The 20357-nt window shown below is 45.8% G+C and overlaps 2 protein-coding genes across 11 annotated transcripts in view; one reads left to right on the forward strand and one right to left on the reverse strand.

Moving 5' to 3' along the window:
- Positions 1 to 20357, forward strand: part of SLC31A2 (solute carrier family 31 member 2) — a 526804-nt gene that overhangs the window by 371575 nt on the left and 134872 nt on the right. The gene's annotated exons all lie outside the window — the stretch shown is intronic.
- The window catches only part of CACNA1B (calcium voltage-gated channel subunit alpha1 B), a 323575-nt gene that overhangs the window by 86896 nt on the left and 216322 nt on the right, over positions 1 to 20357 (reverse strand). For 7 of the 10 annotated variants that reach the window (XM_083422808.1, XM_083422807.1, XM_083422805.1 and 4 more), the window contains 3 exons: positions 18231 to 18337; positions 12244 to 12306; positions 1423 to 2250 (listed from right to left, as the gene is read on the reverse strand). In XM_083422808.1, coding sequence (XP_083278934.1) covers positions 1423 to 2250; positions 12244 to 12306; positions 18231 to 18337 — 998 coding nt within the window. The remainder of the gene's footprint in view (positions 1 to 1422; positions 2251 to 12243; positions 12307 to 18230; positions 18338 to 20357) is intronic. The other 3 variants (XM_083422809.1, XM_083422803.1, XM_083422806.1) reach the window with 1 other exon arrangement.

Raw genomic sequence — 20357 nt, forward strand, 5'->3', positions numbered from 1 at the left:
GACCAAGTGTGGTGTGCTACAGCCTTTGTCCCCAAATTGACCAACTCCCACTGGCTCTTAGGTACAAACAGGTTCTGACTTTTAGCCTTATTGTTTGGTTGCAATTATATGAAGGATTACAAAGGTTATTGTTTAGTCTTTTAATTTGGATGTATAAAGACAATGCAGGAAAGGAAACAAGGAATATAGCAGACTTATTTACCTCTCTAATAGTTAGCCTCTAATGGTTACTTCCTTTTGGCCACAGAGGCAACCTGCCATCATTGGAGCCGACTAAGAATGTTGTTAAATACTTAAATAAAAATGTAAGCAACATGGAACAGGAAGGCTTTATCCAGTATGTTCTCTTCATAGCAGACCCACTGAAGTTAATAGACCTAAGTTAGTCAAATCAATTATTTCCAATGTCTACATCTTTGGGACTGGGAACTGCCACCCTGTTTACACTCTTGCCTCTATCCTGCTTGCAAGAGTTGGCAAGGAGTACCATTTGTTTGCTTGTTTGTTTGTTTAACACCCCACATTTTCTTTAAGGAACTCAAGATGGCATAGACAGTTTCCTCCCCTCTCCTCATTTCATCCTCACAGCAACCCTGTGAGGTCAGGTAGGTTGAAAGCAGGTGACAGGCCTAAGTTCACCCATTGAGCTTCATGACCAAGTGGGGATTTGAAATATACTTTCTGTGGGATGTGAAACACAGAGCAGTCAAACACAACATTCCTAGAGAGGGATGTTTGTCCATCCAGTAGATAAACTTCCTGTTTCCTCCTGGGCTGGGACAAACTTCCTCTACATGTGACCAGAGGTGGGCATGACCTTACCTGTGCAGGTAACAAAATAGCACAGGGCAGGCAGCCATTTCTCTCTCTGACTCCATTCCTTGAAGCAGCAACATCTCCTTAGCCTGAGATGCTTTCTTGGCCTCCAGCCAAGAGAGGACAAAAGAACTATCTCCTTATGATTCCAAGTATGTATACAGGCATTTTATAACCTAGGTCTGCCTTCTGGGATCCATCTGTGAACAGAATGTGTGAGTAAACTATTTTATACTTTTTATACAAGACTGTGTCCTGTCTATTCTTTTTAGGAGGGAATAAATGGGAATTACCAGGAAACCTATTTTAGAGGCTTATGCAAGCCTGGCAACAAGTTATCCGCTGTGTAAGTTTAAAAGGGGAATGTTACTCTGCTAGATTATAGAACTTGCTAACACAAGTTGGGAAGGATATTATTAAACAATATGTCTTCTCCTGCCTCCTTGAACATTCCCACACTTTCTCAGGTCCTAGTCTGACACTCTAACCAGTACACTGAACTGTGGGACTCAGCATGTTTCCTGAGCCCCAAGAATGGACCCAGCCCTTGAGACGCCCTTCATCCTTCACAGACCAAGCACCTCATTGGGACAGAATCTGACTCACCTTGGCTGGTGATTCCTCAGCTCCTTCTCTCCTGCCTCTCCCTCCTTTTCCCCGTTCGGCTTGTCCACTGAATCATATGTGGACAGGGCCTTGTGCCGCATCTTGTGCCGTCTGTGGGGTTCTTCCCCTCCTTCCCCTTTCGAGCCAGGGTCACCTTCCCGGTTCCCAGGCCTGGACCCTCCCCGGTGACGTGAACGACGCTCCGTCTTGGCTCCATTGATGGTTCCATTGCCTTCTTTTGCTTGCCGCTCGGCTGAGTGCCGGTGACCCCGATGGCGTCTGTGCTCTCTCTCGGCTCCTTCCTCCACTGACCCACGGCGGTGATGCCTCCTACCTCCTTCCTGGCCCCGGCTGCGCTCGCTTTTCCCTTCCTTCCCACTCCTCTCGCCCTCTTTACTGCGGCTCCTGTGTGTTCGATGACGCTCCTCTTTATGGTTTGGGCCAGATTCTCCATTCTCATCCTTCGGCACATTGCTCTTCTCCTGTTCTCCCCCCTTGTCCTTATCTCGATGTCGGTGATGCTTCCGCTGCCCCTCAGTGCTCACAGCTGGTGGGGGCTTCACTTCCTCCGCGACCTCTTGCACATCAACGGGACTCAGCTTGTTGATGTTGTTGTTGCGGCTGTCACTCCTTGGCTCAACCACTAGGGGGCGGTCCAAGTGAGTTTTCATATCTGGGCGGATGTGAAGGTTGGTAGCATAACGAACTCGATCTTCTGGGTCGAGCTCGTTGTACAGGGCTTCGCAGCTTGTCCGGAAGTTGTGCATTCGGATCTGGCTGGTTCTCTGTTCCCACACGGATTTGGACTTGGAGGCATTCTGCTGCTTGCTATAGAAGAGAAAGAGAGGCAGAAAGAAAGGAGCAATTGCGGGAAGGGGAAGATGGAGAAGAAGGAAGGGAAGCAGGGGGAAAAGGTGGTTACCATCTTATCCATAGCACTACAACAGCAAGATCTGGGACTACAAGGTGAAGGAAAAATGAATGTGGGGGTAATGACAAGATGGCTGGTAGAATACATAAGAAAGGGTAGAATCTTCGAGAAAACTGTAGAAGTCCTCTTTGCTACTATTTGCTCCTGATCTTACACAAGTCACTCAGGCACCCTGTCTGGATGAAGATGCAGTACAGACAGTGAAGCCACTGCCCTGTCAACCCTGGCCTGGCTTCCTACTAGTCTGGTGGTCCTAGGTGATTTTAACATCCATGCCAACGCAACCTTACAAGGAACTGCTCGGGACTTTGTGGAATACATGGCCTCCATGGGGCTGTCCCTGCATAAATCTGGCCCTTCTCATAGCCATGGATTTACCTCTGTGGACATGGGTGATTCTATTTATCCAATGGAATAGAAGAAGTGCCATGGTCAGATTACTTTCTGAAGCTACTAGACTTCTATTGCAGACTACACCTACAAGAAAGAAAAGTGGGAGGCTGCATAAGGAGCTTACCGATGATCTGAGAGTTAAGAAGGGCATGTATAAGAAATGGAAGAAAGGGGAAATCACAAAGGAGTAGACAACAGTTGCAGGGGAAAAGTCAGACTGGCTAAAGCTTGGAATGAGCTCAGGCTTGCAAGAGAGTTTAAAAATAATAAAAAAAGGTTTCTTTAGCTATGTCCAAAGTAAGAGGAAAAACAAGCAAGTGGTAGGTCCTTTGTGTGGAGAAGACAGAGAAATGCTACTGGTGACAGAGAGAAGGCGGAATTACTAAACACCTACTTTGCCTCTGTCTTCACCCAAAAGGAAAGTGATGCCTAGCCTGGAGATAACACAATAAATTATGTAAGGAGGGAGCTGCAGCCCAAGATAGGAAAAAAGGTAGTAAGGGAACACCCAGCTACTTTAAATGAATTCAAATCTCCAGAGCCTAATGAGCGGAATCCAAGGGTACTAAAGTGGATGTAATTTCAGAGCCTTTGTCTATGAACTGTGAGAATTCTTGGAGAATAGGTGAGGTCCCTAGAGACTGGAGGTGGGCAAATGTTGTCCCCATCTTCAAAAGGGGAAAAAAAGAAGATCCAGGTGAGCTTAACATTGATGCCAGAGAAGGTCTTAGAACAGATAATTCAACAGTCGGTCTGTGAACATTTAGAAAAGGATGCTGTGCCAGACCAATCTCATTGCTTTTTTTGATGGAATTACAAACCTGATGGACCAGACAAATGGTGTGGGCATAGTATATCTTGATTTCAGTAAGGCTTTTGACAAAGTCCCCCATGATATTCTTGTGAGGGAGCTGGTACAATGTGGGTTGAATGAGGTAACTGTTAGGTGGATTTGTAGCTAGTTGACTCACCAAACCGAAAGAGCACTGAACCCAAAGAGTACTCATTAATAGTTCCTCATCATCCTGGGGAAAAGTGACAAGTGGGGTGGTGCAGGGTTCTGTCCTGGGCCCATTGTTGTTTAACATCTTTATAAATGACTTGGATGAAGGAATTGAGGGAATGCTTATCAAATTTGCAGATGACACCAAAGTGGGAGCAGTAGCTAATGCCACAGAAGACAGAATCAGAATTCAAATGACCTTAACGGATTGGAGAACTGGGCACAAGCTAACAAAATGAATTTTAATATGGACAAATGCAGGGTTCTGCATTTAGGCAGGAAGAACCAGATGCAGAAATATAGGATGGGGGACACCTGGCTTACTAGCAGTATATGTGAAAAGGATCTAGGGGTCTTGGTGGACCACAAGTTTAACATGAGTCAACAGTGTGATGCAGCAGCAAAATAAGCTAATGCTATTCTAGGCTGCATCAACAGAAGTATATTGTCCAGATCAAGGGAAGTAATAGTAGCACTCTATTCTGCCTTGGTCAAACCACACCTGGAACACTGTGTCCAGTTCTGGGCACCACAATTTAAGAAGGATGTTGACAAGCTGGAATGTTTGCAGAGAAGGGCAGCCAAGATGATCAAGGGTCTAGAAACTAAGTCTTATGAGGAATGCTTGAAACAGCTGGGTGTGTTTAGCCTGGGAAAGAGGAGTCAGAGAGGAGATATAATAGCCATTTTCAACTATCTTAAAGGCTTTCACATGGAAGATGGAGCAAGCTTGTTTTCTCCTGCTCTGGAGGGTAGGACTCGAACCAATGGCTTCAATTTGCAAGAAAGGCGATTACAACTAAACATTCAGAAAAAACTTTCTGACAGTAAGAGCTGTTCAGCAGTGGAACAGACCCCCACGAGAGGTGGTAGACACTCCTTCCTTATCAGAGGTTTTTTATCAGATGGCCATCTGTCATGGATGCCTTAGCTGAGATTCCTGCATTGCAGGAGTTGGACTAGATGACCCTTGGGTTCCTTTCAGCTCTAAGATTCTATGATTCTATAAATGGTGCATGCTCGCCACTTAATGGATCCAAATGACTTCCAGAGAATGGTAGTGGATGTATTATCCCTTTTGATGGCTTCTCAGCTGATATCCTGGTGGCCTGCTGGAGTGAGGAGTTAACCAGGCTATTGACAATCTGACTATGAGATGGCAAGAGTGCCAGTGACGAAAAGCACACTCTGAATTGGACTGAACATGACTTAGAGCTCAACACTGAGCCTACCAAGTGGAGATAGTGAAGGTGAAGAAGATCTTCTTCGCTGCTTCTATTGCATCCATGGAAAACAATTCCAGGAGACTCTTTCAGGTGGTTTGTAGTCTAACAGAACCACCTTTGCCATTCTGGTCTGGTAGGCACTCCAAGATCTCCTGATTTTGCAGATAAAATTGCTCTAATTCGTAAAACGATAAACTCCATCATGGTAACAGGACTGGGTTGTGAGACTGCCAGCAGTATGTCTAGTCAAGTTGTATGGGATCAATTTCAACTTGTTACCTCCAAGAATGTGGACAGGCTGTTTGGACAAGTGAAACCACCTGTCTCATTGACCGTTGTCCATCCTGGCTTATAAAAGCAAGCCAGGAAGGGCTGGACAGTGTGCTGGGAGGGGGGATGTTTCCCTCTTTGAGAGTGTCTTCCCAGTCCCCCTTAAAGAAGTAGTTATAAAATTGCTTTGCAAAAAACCATATTTGGATCTGGCCATCCTGGCCAATTATTGCCCAGTCTGATTAAGCAGGTGATTGCTGAACAATTCCAGTCATGTCTGGAGGATGCAGACCATTTGGACCCCTTCCAAATCAGGGTTCAGGTCCCACCATGGGACTCAAACCACCTTGGTCACACCGGTCAATGACCTTTGGTGGGCTAGGAACAGAGGTGAAAGCTGCTTCCTGGTTCTGATGGATCTCTTAGTGGCTTTTGATACCATTGACCACAGTATCCTTCTGGACCATCTAAGAGGGTTTGGAGTTGGGGGCACAGTTATGCTCCTTTTTCCTGGGCCATGTCCAGAAAGTGGTGTTAGGTGATGGGCACTCACTTGTGGACTGACTCAGGACTCCGTCGTCTCCCCCATGCTTTTTAACATGTATATGGAACTGCTGGGAGAAATCACCAGGGGGTTTGGGCTGAGTATCCACCAATATGCAGATGATACCCAGCTCTACCTCTCATTTAAATTGGAACTAGTGAAGGTAGTGAACGTCCTGTGTGAGTTTCTGGAGGTGGTTGGAGGATAGATGGTGATCAATAGATTGATGTTGAATCCAGACAAGACAGAAGTATTGTTTCTTGGGGACAGGGCGTGGGCAGGTGTGGGGGACTCCCTGGTCCTGAATGGGGTAACTGTGAAGAACCAGGTGTGCAACCTTGGGGTCATTTGGACTCACAGCTGTCCATGGAGGCACAGGCCAACTCTGTGTCCAGGGCAGCTGTCTACCAGCTCCATTTGGTACTTCAGCAGAGACCCTACATGCCTGTCCACTGTCTCACCAGAGAGGTATATACTCTGGTTATCTCCTGCTTAGACTACTGCAAAGTACTCTATGTGGGGCTACCTTTGAAGGTGATTCAGAAACTACAATTAACCCAGAATACAGTTGATAGACTGGTGACTTGGAACAGCCGCTGGGACCATATAATACTGAGCACAATTCAAATGTTGCTGTTGACATTTAAAGGCCTAAACAGTTTTGACCCTGTACACCTGAAGGAGTGCCTCTGCCCACTTTGTTCAGCCTGGACTCTAAGATCCAGCTCCAAGGGCCTTCTGGTAATTCCCTCATTGCAGGAAAAAATGTTACAGGGAACATAACAGAGGGCCTTCTTGGTAGTCATGCCGGCCCTGTGGAATGCTCTCCCCTAAGATGTAAGACAAATAAACAACTATCTGACTTTTAGGAGACATCTAAAGGCAGCCCTGTATAGGGAAGCTTTTAAAGTGTGGTGTTCTGTTGTTTTTGTATATTCTGTTGGAAGCCATTCAGAGTGACTGGAGCAACCTAGTCAGATAGGCAGGGTACAATAATAAATTGCTGCTACTACCACCACCACCACATGTTTTACTAGTAGTAGCAGTAGTAGGGATGCGGGTGGCACTGTGGGTTAAACCACAGAGCCTAGGGCTTGCTGATCAGAAGGTCGGCGGTTCGAATCCCTGCGACGGGGTGAGCTCCCATTGCTCGGTTCCATCTCCTGCCAACCTAGCAGTTTGAAAGCACAAAGTGCAAGTAGATAAATAGATACCGCTCTGGCGGGAAGGTAAACGATGTTTCCGTGCGCTGCTCTGGTTTGCCAGAAGCGGCTTAGTCATGCTGGCCATATGATCCAGAAGCTGTACGCCAGCTCCCTCAGCCAATAAAGCGAGATGAGCGCTGCAACCCCAGAGTCGGCCACAACTGGACCTAATGGTCAGGGGTCCCTTTACCTTTACCTTTACTACTACTACTAGTATTACTACCAGTAGTACTACCGGTATTTCCCCCCCCCCCCCAGAAAAATAGGTGCTGGTATGCACCACCACATGTCCACCCACCCTGTGCTAACTTGCTTCCCCCTCCTATCTTTGCTGCTGCCTTTGCCACTGCTTCCCATGACTGCAGGCACAGCCTCCCGGAAGTGCTTTGGCACAACCTAAGTGCCTTCCAGGAGGTGCCTCCTAGTGGTGCTTTAGCAGGCTGTGCCTGCAGCCACAGGAAGTAGTGGGAGCAGCAGAAGTGGAAAAGGTGCAAGCGGGTGAGTGGGCAAGCAGCATTGGCAAGATAGTGGCCAGGGATGGGTTGGGGGAGGTGGCAGTACGGTGTACTGCTGAGTACAATCTCAAAAAAAGCACTGACTACTACTACTAGAATAAATTAGCTACCTATTGTTGGCTTTAGCTTCACATACTATTGGCCTCCCTGCCTTCCACCCTTCCAGCCCCAATGGGCACCGGCTGAAGATGGGAGTGAAAATACTTGAAAGGAAGGAAGGCTGGAAGTCTACAGGTTTAAAGGTAAAAGCAACCTTCTTTCTGTAACTCTCCAAGAATGAGGAGACGTTATGACTGACAGATTATTTATTTCTCGATTGAGTTGGGCAGGTACCAATAAGTCTGGGGCTGAGCTGGACGTTCACACATGGAAATTGTTAGGCCACTGCTTTTCCCCTGAGGTGATAGTGGTGGTGCATCCCCTCTGGAAGAGGCCCTCCTTGGATCCAGAAGCCAGATGGGTGTGGTATAAATAAATTATTATTATTATTTATACCCCGCCCTTCCCGGTTCGGAAAACTGGGCTCAGGGCAGCTAACAACAAACTTAAAACACTTAATTGATGCAACAAAATTGGGAATAACAATAAATTCAGAATTCAAAAATCAATTTAGGGGAAAAATCCATCCAATAAACATTAGATGATCACCAGGGCTAGCTGGCTAAATTAGTCCTATTTGGTCCAGCGAGGAGACCAGGGGAGAATTAGCTGTGGGATCCAGAGAGGGTAATCTTCATAAAAAGGAGAGGGAAGGAAGGGGAATAAAAGCTCAGGCTAAATTCAAATTAAACGCCAGGCAGAATAGCTCTGTCTTACAGGCCCTGCGGAAGGAAGTTAAATCCTGCAGGGCCCTGGTCTCATGGAACACAGCATTCCACCAGGTCGGAGCCATCACTGAAAAGGCCCTAGCCCAGTTGCCCAGTCTTTAATATGTTCCTCCTGGGCAAAGTGAATGAGAGGGCCAGCTTATTTCAGGTCTAAGCCCAGAGCTAGCACATTACCTAGATCCATTATGGTCTGGTTCCAATGACCACTTTTTAGCATTGAAACAGCCACTGATTACTTTTATTGGGATAGTGATAGGAGGAGTATGGCTCTTATTGGTTCTACTTCAGAAGCTTTCAATACCACTAACCAGGATTTCCTTCTGAAACAACTCAGGAGATTAAGAGTTCTGGAGCACTGATTATGGATGTTTCTGCTTCTACCTGCAGCATCATTACGAAAGAGTAGTACCAGAAAGTAGGGGATTGTTGCTTGGCCTCAAAAATTCTGAATTTTAGGTTCCCCAGAACCTCCACAAAATGACGCTACATCAGGATACGTTAGTGAAATTCAGATGATTCCAAACTTTTACTCAGCCAGTATGTGAAGGGGCTTTATATGTGTGCAGCTTCCCCTGCCTTTGCCTGCAGGAATTCCATTTACATACATGTCCCCTGCAAACGACTTCACAATGTCCCCTCTCCTGTTTCCCATTTGGGGTTTGCCCTATTAATGATTCAGTTTATCCCAAATTCCGGAAGGATGTCACTGCTGAAAACTAAAGCATGCATTCTAAAAACAACAATTAAGAGAGTCATAAAAGATTGATAAAAGCAGCTCCAACAAAATACAACTCCAACAAAAAGAAAAGGAGAAGGAGCCCTAGAAGGCACAGAGAGACCATATAGAAATAACACCGGCTACACCAGCTGATTAAAACCTCTTAATCCAGCCAAATCAGATTGCACTTCAACAATATATTTAAAAGGCTCAAAACAGCCATGTTTATTTTTTCTCACACAGGGGCATTACATTTGGGCACATGGCAACCCTTAAAGAGGGGGTTAACCATGCCAAATTGCAGACAGGTAGCTTCAGGGTTTTTGTGCTAACTGCCTTTAAAGTTTGCATATATATGGACTCTAACATCATACCTACCGAGCTGGAAATAATACTGCACAGAAAAAAGCCTTGTCTTAACCAACAGTGCATGTTTCAAGTTGGTTTTCATTCCTATTAAAGAACACACAGCAGCTACTTAAAAGGCAATTAACACAGAGTGGGTAAACTGGCCTCCCTGGCACCTGGGCTTTGGAAATCTACAAATGGAACTCAACTCCCCCTAAGAATGCAGTAGGAAATTTACAGGAGGCGTAATCACTTAGATATTAAGAGGCCCGCTGAATGTTCTTTGCAACCTCTTCAAGGACTGTGAGGCAAGAGACTCCATGATTTTATCTCTCCCCCCCCCCATTATAGGACAGTATTCCAGCCACACCAGCAGCACTGAGGGAGGACCTGCCCACTTGAATCCTCTAGCTTCTCCCAGCCCTATCTGATTCACACTTTTGAGTTTGCTGCTTAGGGGAATAGCTGTCACCTAATGATGCGGGTGGCACTGTGGGTTAAACCACAGAGCCTAGGGCTTGCCGATCAGAAGGTCGGGGTTCGAATCCCCACGACGAGGTGAGCTCCCCGTTGCACAGTCCCAGCTCCTGCCAACCTAGCAGTTTGAAAGCACATCAAAGTGAAAGTAGATAAATAGGTACCACTACAGCGGGAAGGTAAACGGCATTTCCGTGCACTGCTCTGGTTCACCAGAAGCAGCTTAGTCATGCTGGCCACATGACCCGGAAGCTGTATGCTGGCTCCCTTGGCCATTAAAGCAAGAAAAGCAACCCCAGAGTCGGCTACGACTGGACCTAATGGTCAGGGGACCCTTTACCTTTACCTTTAATGACCCTCAATGTAGCAGTGTAGCTAGCCGCTCGGGTGCTTGGTGCGGCAGCATGTCCTGCATCTGGGGGCAGGGTGAGCTGCCCATGGGGACGTGGTGAGCTTCTCCAACACTTGAAGCCTCTCAGCTGCCTCCCCCTCGGCTGTAGGGCAGCTGAGGGAGAGGCAGTAGGCAGACACAAGTCCCACGCTGCCATTTCAGGCAGCATGGAACCTGCAAGGCGCCTAAGCCACCACCTCACTCCTAAAAAGTTTCATGAGCCCGATATAATTATTTTTTAAAACTCATTTTGTCACACACACCCCTCAGTGATGATACCAGGGGCGGACTGCACCCCCTTCCTCTGTCACTGCCTCAACACCCTTAACAAACTACAGCTCCCAGGATCCTTTGGGGGAAGCTGTCACTGTTTAAAGTGACATCAAAGTACTTTAAATGCAGGGATTGTTCAACAATATGACAGTGTGATAAGCAGCTTCTATCTTTTGCTCTGCTGTTGTGGTTTTTAAATTTTTAACATCTGCTCCTGACCCGTTTTCACTGCTTTAGCTGTTTTATCTTCTATCCCCCCCCCCCATTTTCTCAAGGCTGAACTTCAGTACTTTCTTTTGTCTGTCCTGAATGTTTGAACATTCACCTTCATTGGACATTCGCAAGTTCTAGTACTATGAAAGAGGGAGAAAAACATCTCCTTAAGAACACAAGCAAAGCTCATCTAGTTGAGCATCCTGTTCGTACAGTGGCCAACCAGATGCCTCTGGGAAGCCCAAAGCAGTACAGTGGTACCCCGCAAGACAAATGTCTTGCAAGACGGAAAACCCGCTAGACGAAAGGGTTTTCCGTTTTTCGATGCGCTTCGCAGGAAGAATTTCCCTATGGGCTTGCTTCGCAAGACGAAAATGTCTTGCGAGTCTTGAGATTTTTTTCCCGCTCCCCACCCCCTTTTTCTAAGCCGCTAAACCGCTAATAGCCTTTTAGCAGCTAATCCGCTAATCCCTTAAGCCTTTAATAGCCGCTAATAGCCGCTAAACCGCTAATAGCGCTAATCCACTAAGCCGCTAATAGGGTTGCTTCACAAGACGAAAAAACCGCTAGACGAAGAGACTCACAGAACGAATTAATTTCGTCTTGCGAGGCACCACTGTACTTTTGATATTGAGGGTTGATAACCTAATCCTCTATGAAATGCAATTCCTTATCCATTTTCTCCTCAATGTGCTTAATTTTATCCACCTGCATCATGTTCCCTCTTACTTGCCTTCTTTTCCTAAAGTAAAAAGACCCCAGATGTTCCAATGTTTCCTCGTAAAGAAGTTGCTTCAACCCCTTAACATGAGAACATTGGAAGGGGCCTACTGGTTCAGATCAATGGCTGATGTAGTCCTATTTTCACAATGGCCATCCAGATGCCTGTGGCAAACCTACAGGCAGGATTCCAAGCACTCTCCCCTCCTGTGGTTTTCAACAACTTGTATTTAGAAGCATCGCTGCTTCTGACCATGGAGGCAGAATGTAGCCATCATGGCTAGAACCCCATGGGTCTTCCCCAAAGGCCCCTTCCAGAAACCTGGAGCCACCATTGGTCATCACTTGTTGAATGGCTTCCCTACAACTCAGCTCTGATCCCATCACCTGGTGGAAAAACCAAAGTAAGAAGTGCATTAGACAGAGGAAGTGGGGAGGTGAGGGAGCAAGACAAATAACTTGGAATCAAGACAGGCCACAACACAAGGGTCAAATGGGAAGAGGAAGACTAATGGAAGTGCACATCATATGCATGCAACCACACGAAGAAACGAAACAGAGAGAACAACACCACATGACGGAATTGCTCCAAAGCAACTCACAAGCATGGTGAGGTGATGCTGTCCACCTTTTCCTCCAGCAGATTTTCCACAATGAAGTGAATGACTTAAGCAAAGGGAAGGGGAGGGGGAGAAGTCTACTTGTATGTATATATTCATCATTCATCAAATCCATTTATGGAACATTGTATACAGAGAGCAACTCACGGTGAATTAACGCTGGAGACCGACGAGCTGCGTGATACAGTACCTCGTGTTTGCTTTACAAAACTGCACATGCAAGAAACAGAAGAACAAAAAGGTGAGAGGGGGGGAAGGGAACAATTCCCAAGAGAATTTAGGAACATTAAAACAGCTGTATCAAGAGGGAGGCTTGGATAGGCTCCCCGGGTCCCCAACAGGTTGCAAGCTGGAACGTGCATCTTAAGAAACAAAACAAAACAGAGCCCAGGCAAGCTCTGGGGGGAAGTGAGATTCACAGAGACGCCATCTCTGTGTTGAAAGAGGAGAGGGGAGGAGAGAGAAACTAAACCAATGCAAAAAAAAAATCAAATCAAAATAACAATGGAAGCCATACAAAGGTGGACCCAGAAGCCAACCAAGAGATATTTTAAAAATAGGGTAGATTGCACTTGTGGACATTTAAGGCTATTTCCAATAAACCACATCACCATCACAGATCTTTGTGGGTGCAACTGAAGTATATACTCTAGGAATTGTCAAGCAGGGAGTGCCCACATAGTCCCCTCCACATGTTGATGGGCTACAATTCCCAACAGCCCTAGCTAGCATGGGCAATGAGGTTCTGGTTTGTGGTTTGATAACATCTGGAGGGTGCCATGTTAGCAACCCCTGTCCTAGGCCACAGTTACTGTATGGGTGAAAATCAAGAGACACACTTTAGAAGGTGGGCTAGAAGTAGGAGCCCAAAGGACCTCCCCAGGCTGTACTGAAAGGGGCAGGCACTTTGACACCCTCCAGATGTTGTTGCACTTAAAGGGCCATCAACCTTGACCATTAGCCCTGTTGGCTGGTGCTGATGGGAGTTGGGATTTCAGGAATGAATAATTTTATTTTTATTTTTTGCTTACAGCTGGTGGTTTGGACTTTTGTGTTGTTGGTGGTGGTGGTGCTGCTGCTGTTGTAAATAAAAAAAAGTGATTAAAAATATATATCCAAAGGAGGAGTTATTTTGATGCCTAATGGATAGACTGTGCACTGGCACAGGTACCTCCCATGCCTCTGAGGTCTAGTCAGACTTTAACAGAGATCAAGCCTTTACCAGAGATCAAGATTTGTCTTTGGAACTCTTTGCCAATAGAAGCTTGCCTGGTCACCCCTGCTTTCTTTCAGATGTGTTCTGATACAGATCAAATACAGATGTCTGAACTGTATTGTCCAGAAGGCCTTTGGAACATGATTTCCCACCCTTCGAAACCAGTTTTGATTAACTTCTTTTGTAGCTGCATTTGGTTTTCTTGTTACACCTTCTATGAAAGTGTGGTTAATAAATATTTAAGTTAATTATTATTATTTTTAAATAATAATAATAATAAGGGATTAAATGGCTGGAGAAGTTCTCTTGCTCATTTCATTCGTTACATTTGCTTATGGCTACCAGCTTAGATGCTTTTAAAATAAGATCAGGCAAATTAATGGAGGATGAAGTTGTCGGTGGATGCTGGTCACTATGTCTGTATGCTACTTTTACATCACTAGAATATGGCTATGAATAACAGGTGCTGAGGATCACAAGTGAGGAAAGCGCTGTTGAACATAGACCCTGCTTGTGGGCTTTCCATACCCATCTAGCTAGCCGCTGTGAGCACAGGATGCTGGAACTAGCTGGACCAGCAGCTTGATGCAGCAGGGCTTTTGCTAGGTACCTTCAGGATCAGAATGCCAGTTGCTGAGTGGGGGAAGCAGGAGTATTGCCCTAATGTCCTGCTTCTGAGTTTCCAAAAGCATTTGGTTAGAGACTGAGAAATAGGATACTGGACTACACAGGCTTTGGGTCAGATCCAGCAGGGCTTGTCTTAGGTTCTTCTGATCTCAGCTCATTTGCCAGTCCTGGCTCACTTACAAGTTTCTCCTTCACATCTTAAGAACCCTGTGGGGTGGGTTAGATTGAGTGGCGGTGACTGGTCCAAGGTCAACTAGCAAACTTCATGGATGAGTAGGGCTCTGCTCATGGGTCTACCTGAGTCCTAGGACCCACCTGCACAATACATTTAAAGCAGTATCACGCCACTTTAAATAGCCATGACTTCCCCCAAAGAATCCTGGGAATTGTAGTGTTTTATGGGTGCTGCAAGTTGTTAGGGGACCCCAATCCCTTCATGGAGCTACCGTTTCCAGAATTCCCTGAGAAGAGGGATTGATTCTTAAACCACTTTGAGTAGAATTAATTAGTTACAATCCTATGAATTAAATATACATATATTATATACACAAAACTATACTTTTTTTCCCCAAAACAAAACAAAACATTATCATAGCCGAGTGGCCCTTTCACCATATGCAGTGATAGTGACAAACTGGATATATAAATAAATTACAATGCAACAACATGTGTGAATGCAATTTCAACATGTGCAATGTACAACTGCAGATATAGAATACACAACAACAGCTGTTGATCTGTATTCTTTCTCTGCAATTGTACATTGTACTGCCACTGAAGAAGGCCAAGTAGTCGAAACATTTGGCTATACACAGTGACCTTGGAAAAATATCCATTTCATGCATTGGGCATGTTATTTCATTTTAAATGATGAAGCAACAGGGAAGCTGGAACAGTGCAAACACACCAGCAGGACTGCCAGAACCACCAGTATGTTTGCACTGCAACACCTTCTCTACCACTTAGCTCTCTCCCTCCCAGTTAGCAACCATGCCCCACCTGCTAGGAGGTTCTGCGCCCTTCCCAATTACTGGCAAACTTCAGCTCCATTTGTCTATTATATCTGAGTCAGGTGCTGCTGTGCAAGTCCTGGATGCAGAGATGGCCTGGATAAGGGCCAGTCAGAAGAAGCTACCTGATTGTATCTACTTTTACAAACCTACCTGGGTGCTAGCTAAACACCTCAGGTGAACACCTTCTCTCGGTCCCATCAACACCCAAAGCATGGCTGGTGGTGCATGAGAGAGAGTCTTTTTTGTAGCTTGGAGGAAAAGTGGGATATATATATACGCGGGTGGCGCTGTGGGTTAAACCACAGAGCCTAGGACTTGCTGATCAGAAGGTCGGGGTTCGAATCCCCGCGACGGGGTGAGCTCCTGTTGCTCAGTCCCTGCTCCTGCCAACCTAGCAGTTTGAAAGCATGTCAAAGTGCGAGTAGATAAATAGGTACCACTCTGGCAGGAAGGTAAACAGCGTTTCCGTGCACTGCTCTGGTTCGTCAGATGTGGCTTAGTCATGCTGGCCACATGACCCAGAAGCTCTACGCCGGCTCCCTCGGCCAATAAAGCGAGATGAGCGCCGCAACCCCAGAGTTGGTCATGACTGGGCCTAATGGTCAGGGGTCCCTTTACCTTTACTTATACATTAAATAGACAGACAGACAGAGAGAGAGACAGATAGATGATGATAGATGATAGATAGATAGATAGATAGATAGATAGATGATAGATAGATAGATAGATAGATAGATAGATAGATAGATAGATAGATTATAGATAGATAGATGATAGATGGATGATAGATAGATAGATAGATAGATAGATAGATAGATAGATGATAGATAGATAGATAGATAAATAAATAAATAAATAAATAAGCAAGCTGAATCCTAACAAGATGGAAATCCTGCAAGTGGGTGGTTGTTGGGCCTGAGAATTTAGATGTTTGCTTGCTCTGGACAGGGTCACCCTCCCCCTCAAAGGAGCAGCTGCATAGCCTGTAGGTGATCCTGGAGTCCTCTCTGTCCCTGAAGACACAGATGGCAGTAGTGACTAGGGGGCGCCATTTTCCAGCCTTAGCTGGTATGCTAAATATGGATAATTCCTGGACTGGGACAGCCTTGCTGCTGTGATTCTTGCATCGGTAACCTCAGGGCTGGACTACTGCAATGCACTCTCTGTGGGACTGCTTTTAAGGGTGGTCCAGGGGCTCCACCAGTCAAGCCAGAGCACTGAGTCCTACTGTCCTCATGTTACACCACTCCCAAAAGCAGGTGCACTGGTTGCCAATATACCACCAAGCCAGGATTAAGGTTTTGGTTTTCCCCCTTTAAAACCCCAAGTAACTTGGGACCACTTAGCCAGGAGGAGCATCTTTCTTCATGTCAACTTGCCCAGCAATAAAATTGTTGGGTGAAGCCCTCCCAGTCATGCTGTAATATGCAGTGAGGTTCAATTAGTGCTGACTAAAGGGAGGCACCTTTCCTTTGGAACATCTGAACTGAACCAAGTACCCACATTAATGAATTTTCAGCACTGAACTAGAAATACTTCTATTCTTGTATCATTTGCTAGCAGTTAACGACAGTTGAATTCTTGTAACTATCTGCCAGTAGTGCAAGCATGGGCAACCAGCAGCCCTCTAGGTGCCACTGGTTGTCAGCCCTCCTGGTGTCAACCCTCATTGTCCCTCACAATTGACAATGCTTGTTGATGATGATGGGAGTTGTAGTCTAACAACATCTGGAGTGCTACAGGTTTTCCATCCCTGACTACAGTTTTATCCTTTCACTGTAGTTTGTTTTTCTAAACCATCTTGTTATGGATGAAAGATAGCAAAAAAAAAAAAAGTTGCAATAAAACAAAACAAAATAAAATAAAAACAACATGGACAGGAAAGACATTTCATATGCACAAGAAGTCAATGGGTGGTTCCCTGTGATATAAATCTCTAAGAGTCACCAGTATTATTTTCAGAGGTTTTGTTTATTCTAGGGCAGGGGTGGGGAGCCTTAGGCCCATAGGCCAAATGTGGCCCTCCAAGCCTCTCTATCTGGCCCTCAGGACTCTCCCAAGCTACACTCATGTCTCAGGCCACATGCTTCACTGGCCCTACTTTGCACCCGTCTTGAGTGTTTTTGCCTGGATGTGGAATGTTTCCTCAGCATCTGATAATGCAGATGTGGGAAAACTTTTTTTACTTGATGGGGCAGATCCTTATCAGGAGTACAACAACATATCGTTGACAGGTTGGTCAAAATCCCTCCCATGGATTTGCAACTCTCTTCGCAATCCCCCTTTAATCCCCTGCTCTTAGAGGTTTAAAAGGAGACTGGCAAAGTGGTTAAAGCCTTTTGCAAAAGTGCACTTTGAAGCAGCTCACCTTTCTCCAGCGGCTGAAGCAGGAGTGCTGGGGCTGCTTTAAAGAACTTTGCAACAGCACTATTTGAAGCAACTCACACTTCCCCTTTAAGCAAGCAACTGGGTGGCAATAGAAGTAGCAACAGCAGTAGGGTGGGTGTGGCAGAATCCTCTCCCCCCCACCTTTCCCTGTTGCCACCACCCACCCACTTGTCCACTTAAAGGAACCATGTGAACTGCTTCAAACAGTGCTTCTGCAAGGATTTTAATCCCTGACATCAGTTGATATTGACAAACTGGAATGTGTGTAGAGGGTTACCAAGATGATCAAGGGTCTGGAAACCAAGCCTTATGAGGAACGGTGGAAGGAGCTGGGTATGGTTAGCCTGGAAAAGAGGAGACTGAGAGGAGATAGGGTAGCCATCTTCCAATATCTCAGGGGCTGTCATATGGAAGATGGAGCAAGCTTGTTTTTTCTTGCTCCGGAGGGTAGGACTCAAACCAATGGTTTCAAGTTACAAGAAAAGCAAAAGGCTGGAGCAGAATTTTGAGGGGACCAGCCCCTCCTTAACATTTGGGCGAGTTCACCTCCCCAGATGGTGCCTCTGTGTGTAGAAACTAGCCTCCTGTCTGAAGGTAACATTCACATTTGTTGCTCTGTCTGCTTTTGCTTCCGCCCCCACCTACGACTAGCATGTGCCAAGAAGGAAATGCAACTCTCAGGCTGAAAAAAGAAAACTTGCCCTTCATTGTTCTAGGGCTTATATGGTTCGTCCACAAGATGCTACCGGGGGGGCCTGTTTGTGGAAGGGGGTGGGCATGGACTCTTTCTGGACCAGAACAAATAAGACGTGAATGGCAACCAGGGGACACAAAGAAGAAATAAAATGGGCAATGACATTTCCAAAATAATAAGAAAAAGAAACCCTTACGCTGCTATGGAAATGTTAGCGGCTGACAGGGGACTAACATCAGCTACTTCCTTGGCCTTCTGCAGGGCAAGTTTCTGATTGGTGGCCTCTTCCATCTCCTCTTCGTCCTGTTTTGGAAGACAATGGCACAGGCAGGAATGCATTATTCTTGACAGGACATGTTTCTGAGTGGGTGCGTCTAGGACTATCCCATCTCCCTCCCCAATCTATACATGGAATTAAGTGGCATATCTCACAACCCTGTTGCAGAAATCAATGTAAATATATGCACCCATAAATTCACCTCCTGTCTTTTGAGATGACTACAGATGCAATGAAACCAAAGTTAATGAAAAAGAGGAATCTAACTAAAAATAATGATGATAAAATACTTCTGAGGAAGGACTGCCATTCAGTGGTAGATATCTCCTATGCATGCAAAAGCCTGCAGATTCAGTCCCCAGCATCTCCTGGTAGGGCAGGGGGCAGGGAGGGAGGGAGGGAGGGACTCCCACCTAAGAGTCAATGAAGAGAATACTGAACTAATTGGACCAATTGTCTGACTCAGTATAAGGGAGCTTTCTGTGTCCTTTTGGGGAAGGGCCATGGCTCTGTGATGCTTTGAATGCAAAAGGTCCCCGGTTCAATTCCTAGCATCTCCAGGTAGGTTTGGGGAGCCCTTTTGCCTGGAACACAGTTGAGCTGCTGCCAGTCTGTGTTGGTAATCTTGCGCTAGATGAACCAGTGGTCTGACTCAGTACAAGGCAGCTTCCTGTGTCCTTTTGGGGATGGGTTGTAACACAGTGGTAGTGCATCTGCTTTGCATGTAAAAAGTCCTAGGTTCAATCCTTGGCATCTTCTGGGAGGGCAGGGAAAGACTCCTACTTGAAATCCTGGAGAGCCACTGCCAGTCAGTGCAGATAGTACTGACCTAGACGTGTGGATTCAAGTCTCCACCCCCATCATTCTGCCCGGACACTGAGGTCTAGCGCTGAGGGCCTTCTGGTGGTTCCCTCACTGTGAGAAGTGAGGTTATGGGGAACCAGGCGGAGGGCCTTCTCGGTAGTGGCACCCGCCCTGTGGAACACCCTCCCTTCAGATGTTAAAGAGAAGAACAACTACCAGACTTTTAAAAGACATCTGAAGGCAGCCCTGTTTAGGGAAGCTTTTAATGTTTAACAGACTACTGTATTTTAATACTTTGTTGGAAACCACCCAGAGTGGCTGGGGAAACCCAGCCAGATGGGTGGGGTATAAATAAATTGTTGTTGTTCTTGTTACAAGAAAGAAAATTCTGGCTAAGCATCAGGAAGAACTTCCTGACAGTAAGAGCTGTTCGGCAGAAGAACAATTTCCCTCTGGAGGTTGGAAACTCTCCTTCCTTGGAGGTTTTTAAGCTGTGTTTGGATTGGTCACCTGTCATAGGTGCTTTAGCTGAGATTCCTGCATTGCACAGGGTTTGGACTAGATGACCCTTGGGGTCCCTTCCAACTCTATGATCCTATGACTCAGTATGAGGCAGCTTTCTTCAGTGATCTGCTGATATATTTGGCATTGTCAATTGCATCAACACTAAGTTCAGCTCTTCCCTTTTCAGAGAGGGAAACACTCAGATCAGAGCAGTGGAAGGGCTGCTTTGCCTTTAGACTATCAAACACTGCTATTCCCTTTCACGAATGGGCTAGTGGGCACATAACGAGCTGATCCCTTGCTGTGGTTGGTAAGGAAGTAATTCAAGCCAGACTAAGTGAAAGATAGACCATTAAGTTATTGCACACAGTCAATTATTTCACAACTTTCAGTACATACCATATTCTTCCGTGTATAAGATGTTTTTTGCTAACTTTTTTTTTGGGGTCAAAAATTGGGGGTTGTCTTGTACATGGATGGTGAATGCTCAGGGGCAAAAAACACACACACACAAACACTACTTACCTGCTCATGGCTGCCTTGAAGAAGGTGCCAGAAGTGCCGGAGCCATTGTACCTCCTGAGCTATCTCTCAAAAAAACCTCAACAACTTAGGGTGTACACACACATCCTGCCACCCCAGGATTCCGGTCGGGGTTGCTGTGCCAGTGCCAGAGCTTTGAATATTTAATAAACTATCAAAGTTGTTCTGTTTGATGTTTAAAATGTTGATTTCTTA

This window comes from Podarcis tiliguerta (assembly GCF_965153285.1).
Source record: "Podarcis tiliguerta genome assembly, chromosome: Z".
NCBI classification, from domain to species: domain Eukaryota; kingdom Metazoa; phylum Chordata; class Lepidosauria; order Squamata; family Lacertidae; genus Podarcis; species Podarcis tiliguerta.